General features: G+C 30.1%; 1 protein-coding gene across 1 annotated transcript; it reads right to left on the bottom strand.

Moving 5' to 3' along the window:
- Positions 1-654: 654 nt before the first annotated feature.
- LOC127119827 (isoflavone reductase homolog) lies at positions 655-4,634 on the bottom strand. Its single transcript, XM_051050155.1, has 4 exons — positions 4,264-4,634; positions 1,340-1,580; positions 1,057-1,260; positions 655-929 (listed from the first exon to the last, which is right to left on the bottom strand). Exons 1-4 carry the CDS (start codon positions 4,591-4,593, stop codon positions 769-771), a joined length of 936 nt encoding a protein of 311 aa, XP_050906112.1. The 5' UTR covers positions 4,594-4,634; the 3' UTR covers positions 655-768.
- Positions 4,635-6,249: the final 1,615 nt, after the last annotated feature.

The raw sequence follows: 6,249 nt of genomic DNA, 5'->3' as shown, positions 1-6,249 counted from the left end.
TAAGTCTTACGTGTCTTTTTAAGTTGTATTTTGTTTACGCCTCTAATTATATATCAAGTGTAATATTTAAACAATCTTTTAAGTTAGATTGTAAGAAGTCTCTTGCTTGTATGTTTGAGCATCTAAAGTCTCTTGATTGTGTGTTTAAGCATTAGAAGTCTCTTAATTTTGTGTTTGAGCATTGGATGTCTCTTGTTTGTGTGCTTCAGTATTTGAAATCAATTGCGATTATAGTGAAATCTCTTGAAAGTGCAATGGAACTGAACTACTCTCGTTATGTGAGAGAAATCAGGATAAACTTTTGTGTCTCTCTTTATTTCACTCTCTATCTCTGAATTTGTTTTCATCCGCTGCAAACACTTGACCTGTATCAGATTCTAAACTTTGAATTTAAGATCTGATAAGAAAATTTTATAAAAGAAAGAAAAAGGTAACTGACTATACTGATTTTCTGACGCGGCTCCAACATCTCATTTGTTATTTCTTGCGATTTTTTTTTTTGTAATAGACTATATCAATTTTTTTTAAAACTACTTATAATAAATTAAAGATAAAAAGGGGGGAAAATAGGCTTTAATACTTCTCAACACTCACATCTCAATCTAATTTGTTATGTATTAATTCTCATAAAAAATGAAATAATAAAGTTCACAATTAAAGTAAACATATATATTTCTTCTCAATTGCTTCAATATTGTATATAACATCACCAAGATTTATTTAACTTGATAATAAAAGTAGAACTTTTCATGGTTATATAATCTCATATCACACATATAATTTTAGAAATTCATCCATGCGTGTGTATTCCACTTCCGGGTAAAGCTTTGATGCTTCTTCTTCATCCCCTACTTCAAAATTTGTCAAACACCCTTCATAAAAAATATGATAGAAATGTCCCATTCCTGCTTGGCTTGCAAAGTCCACACCTAAATTTCACACCAATCAAGAGTCAACAATTATTTGTTGATATGAAATAATCAAAAAGTTAGGTAAACATCATTTCATTTTATTTTTATTGTGTCAACATCTATCCAAAAAAAGGATTTAGTTTACCTTTCATGGAAGAAAGAAAGTCATGTTCAGATATAGGAGACTTCTCTAGTTGCTTTCCAATAAGTTTCTCCCATTTCTCAATCAGCTCTCTTTGAGTGAGTATGTTTTCTGGTGGCCTTAGATATATTGTCTTGTTCAATGTTCTTGGATCATCAATTGTCTTGATTGTGTATGTTGCAACATCATCTTCATCCATATAAACAACTGCCACAAACACATCTCATATATCTTAGTTTTATGTCTTAGCTAGCTCACTGAGAAAATATTTCTAAGGTTTTGGTACCTTTGACATTGCCGTCACCATAGAGAACCACCCTGTCCCGCGGAGGAAAGAGTGTTCCCATCTGGGAGAGGTTGCCGGCCATGTAGGCGGCGAAGCAATTGGCGGAGATGTAAGTGAAAGGGATGTTAGCATCCTCAATTGCTTTTCTTATAGTCATTTTCTCATCAAATGTCACTCTTCCTGGTTGAAGTGCATGTCCCATAAGAGCTGGATCCATGCCAAATTCTGAAGGTAGGAACCGCTAGTGGAAGGAACAAAATGCATAATCACGTGTGATATCAAATCAATTTGTTTTGTGTATAGGTACTTATTACAAAACAGACAAAAACTGATTCATGTCAAATAAAATAACATCAACAACAACAAATCTTAACATAATAACTCTATCTTAACACCACCTTTTACATCAATGCTAACAATGTTTTTTTAAAATAAAAAATAATATTCTATTAATTATAAAAAAATATATGTTATTAACTTGATTAAGAGGTCAGATATTTACATAGTTCCTTGAGCATGAGATGCATAGGGGCGAAATGCTTTCGACAAATTGATCATATATTTACACTATCCCTTAAACATGAACCAAGTAAGGAGAAATGTTTTTTTAAGATCACTTAAGAGATCAAATATTTTATTTAATCAATTTTTATCCTCCTCTCATTCTTTTGCATTTAAAATTGATGGTGTTTATATTTTTTAAATAACAAATTAAACATTAAAATTTTATATATATATATATATATATATATATATATATATATATATATATATATATATATATATATATTACTGTGGAATTTTATAGATAAAAATATAAATTAAATTTGAACATGTCATTGATTTTCTATAAAAAAATGTGAGAGTGGACAAAATTGTGAATTTAAAATAAGAAAACTAATTTTATGAATCAGATAATATCGGAAGACCAAAATTATAATTTAATCTTATTATTATTATGTTAAATTTGAAATTGTTTTTATATATCTTTAAAAGATGATAAAGAAATTTTAGTTAATTATAGTTTTTTCAAAAAAATTATATAAAAATACCCATGCATATTCTTTAATATTTGGATATGTTTCAAATTTATCAAATATTATATTTCTCAGGTGGATATCGGCACAAATATGGGCTGATACATGTATCTTTTTTATTCTACAGGACATTAGTGCTCTCAGGTGTATGTGGTCATGGATACCATTGTCATGCTTAATTGTAACTCTCATAGTGAAGACTAATACAGTCTCAGGTGTCTTTCGATCAATTATATGCCTCTTTTCCTTCAATATTTATCTATTTATATAGTTTTTCAAATATTCTCCACATTTAATACTCATTAAGAACCATTAAGATAGTTATCTCTAATTAAATGTGACCCCTTTAATGATGATTGAGATCAGATCCGGCCATTACTCTATAGGCGAGCTACATTTGGAAGTGAACTCTTTTTGGCTATGTCACAGAGTTTGACCCGCTCTTAGAGTGTGTTTCATACAAGGTCATCAAGTACTTGATCCAAGATAGATTGGATATGTACTTGTTTCAAACATGAGTCGTGTAGGGGTGAAATAGTTTTCTAATCCTGATTTAGAGATCAAATATTTACACAATCCTCAAATATAAGCCACGTAGTGTCGAAAAGATTCCGTAAGATCGATTAAGAGGTCAGATATTTACATAGTTCCTTGAGCATGAGATGCATAGGGGCGAAATGCTTTCGACAAATTGATCATATATTTACACTACCCCTTAAACATGAACCAAGTAAGGAGAAATGCTTTTTTGAGACCACTTAAGAGATCAAATATTTACCTTTCGGTTTGCTCCAAACCTGCCATCTTTATGTAATATTTTTCAAGGTCTTGGCGAGACTCCTTCTTAGAAGGAGGAAGTTGGACGAGCTTATGTATTTTTAAATATATCACTACAAAAGTCCTCCAAATATAAGATTTATAGGAGCAAAGTGTTTTAAATGGAAGACCATAACATTTTCGCATTCTTATAAATTATTAAAAAGAAAAGAAAATCACAAGAGATTATAGACTCCAAACAAAAGGAAAGTACTAATAAATCAGGTTACTAAAAACACCAAGAAGCATTGAGACTAACATATAAAAAATAGGAAAATAATAGTGTGCACAACATCTATGATTTTATGTATGATAAGATGTGGATTTAAATGGACCTCCAAATATGTACAAGAATTTTTTTTTTAAATTGTTTATCTATAAATATTAATAAATTATTTACATTATATTGTGAGAAAATAAATAAAAAATATGGTTGCGGAACTGAATTATGAATCAATATTTTACACTCATTTAATTGAATTAGTCCAACTATTTTATTCATTTTCTTATTATTTTGATAAATTTCAATAAAATATTCCACTCTTTTTATATATTTATAAAATTTATTATTTGATTGAAAAATAGTACAAATTTTCACTTTTAAACTATTATTCAGATGTAACCGAAAAAAAACAAAAATTTATTAAGAGTTCCATATTATATTAGAATGTTCCAATAAACACTCAATTATTTTTTTTTCTCATGGTTTTAAATTGCGTCTGCAACCGCTGCGACCGCAATATTACTGATGCGGTAGTCTCCGTATCCGCATCAGGTCGTAATTGTGGTGTGATTTAAACAACCCTACAAATATTCTTCATATATTTTCATCCTAACTCAAAATTTGAGAACCCAAAATCTTAATTTAATCGCATTTGTAATCTAAAAGATTAACATCAAGAGTTTTTCAATAGTGTATTTTAAATATCTTTCAATAAAAATTCATGCCGCAATGACCCTAATCGCAACACACGCAACCACAAACACATTTGCGACCGCAACCGTAACCGCAATTTAAAACCACGTTGTTTTCATTGAACAATTATTTAATAAAGTTCCATCTATACACACCTTAACATTTCCAGCTTCCTTGATGGCCTGAACAAGTTTGAGTTGCATCAACAAATTATGAGATCGAAAATGAACACCAGACATGGTTGAAATAACAACATCAACCAGTTTCACAGCATGTACCAAACTTTGATGATCAGAAAAAGAACCTTCCACAAGATGAGCACCTTGTTTCTTGAATGAAAGAAGCATTTGCACTTTCTCAGTATCAAGACCTATATCTGGACGTTGAAGAACATAGGTTTCATGACCTTGTTCTAAACTCGCTTTTACTATTTTCCTACCAATATAACCGGTACCCCCCACAACTAGAACTTTGCTCTTTTCCATTATTGTCTTTTCTCTATTGTACCTATACTTTAACTTATCTTCAAAACTGCCAAGGCTAGCTATATATATATAAAACAAAGGACATGTGTTAAAAGGGCGATGAGTATGTTGAAAATCAAAGATGTGGTGTTATATTAAAAATTATATTTATAAGGTGGATTTTGAAATGTTATAATAATAATAATTTTTTTAAGAGTATTATATAAAATTGTATGATTAATTAACTTTATAATTTCATTAATCAATATTTTATATACCATTGATCAATTTTGTTTTAATACTAAAAATTATTTTTAATATTTGGACGTTAATTAATCAACTTCATCACTTTATTAATCAATTTTTTTCTTATTAATCAACTTTATTTTACTATTAAAAATTATTTTTAATATATGGTCGTTTATTAATCAACTTCATCATCTCATTAACCAATTTTTTATATTTCATTAACCAACTTTGTTTTACTATAAAAAGTCATTGTTCATGCAACGTACACAGACACTAGATATTATTCACGGGTACTATTCACATGACATTGTTCATGCATTGTTCACATCATTGTTCATGTATTGTTCATTGTTCACCGTATTTGTGAACAGTGCATACGATGTAGTGTAGGAAATTGTGTCAAGATAGCATTGTCGAAGAGAGAAACGGGCTACTGGTAATTTGTAATAGAATGAATGTATGATTGGAATTTTATAAGAATTAATGAGGGGCAATTTGGTATTTTCACGAGAATCATATATAAAGAAAAGTTTAGAGGAAAAATGAGTTTTCTCTCGTTCTCTTCTTATTCTTCTTCCACCTTCCACCACTTGGAATGAAGAGAAAAATAGAGATTAGGGCATGAATGCAAGACACAAATCACTCAGACGCGACAAGATTTGGTATTTTACACTTTCTCTCTTTCATACTTTGAAGCTTCAAGATTTTTTCGAAATACTAAATCATATAAGCACTTGCTTGAATCTTCTTTGAGATGAGGCTTTAGATATCTTCAAAATGAATGCCATCTTCAGAGGATAGAGGTCATCAAAACCCTAGTTCATCTACTTGATTCATAGGAAAAGCATTGAACGAAAATATTTTATGCATCTGTAGCTACTTGACATACTTTTTTGGCTTTGTGCTTTAAGGTTAGATTTAATATTAATAGTTTTTCTTATCAAATGTTGCATCTTCACAAGTTGACTACAGTAAAACCACATTGCCATCATCAAGAGTAAACCTTGATAGTCATCTTTAGCTTTGATCACGTCTTAAAATGCTTGCAAAATATGGTTCCACATCTTCGTGGGAAAGAGTGGATTGGGGATTAAGATTGAATAATCAAGTTTATGGAGAGAAAGTCATATGAGTCAAGGTGGATAAGAAGATTTCAAAAGTAATGAAGCAACCATTATCATCATCATCAACAACATCTTCTTCTTCATCTTCATCTTCTTCTTCTTCTTCTTCTTCTTCTTCTTTATGAGGTTGGTTTTCTTAAGCTTGGTCTTAGTTTATTTAAGTAGAGGTTAATTGGTATGAATCTTAGTAGAATAAGGAATAACTAGTTTACGACTTAGAAGTAGTAAACTAGGACGATTAAAGTTTTGATCTCTCTCTCTCTCTCTCTCTCTCTCTCTCTCTCTCTCTCTCTCTCTCTCTCTC

This window comes from Lathyrus oleraceus, chromosome 2 (assembly GCF_024323335.1).
Source record: "Lathyrus oleraceus cultivar Zhongwan6 chromosome 2, CAAS_Psat_ZW6_1.0, whole genome shotgun sequence".
Classification (NCBI taxonomy): Eukaryota; Viridiplantae; Streptophyta; class Magnoliopsida; order Fabales; family Fabaceae; genus Lathyrus; species Lathyrus oleraceus.
The sequence above is the reverse complement of the archived record's forward strand: the minus strand, read 5'-3'. Positions and strand labels throughout refer to the sequence as shown.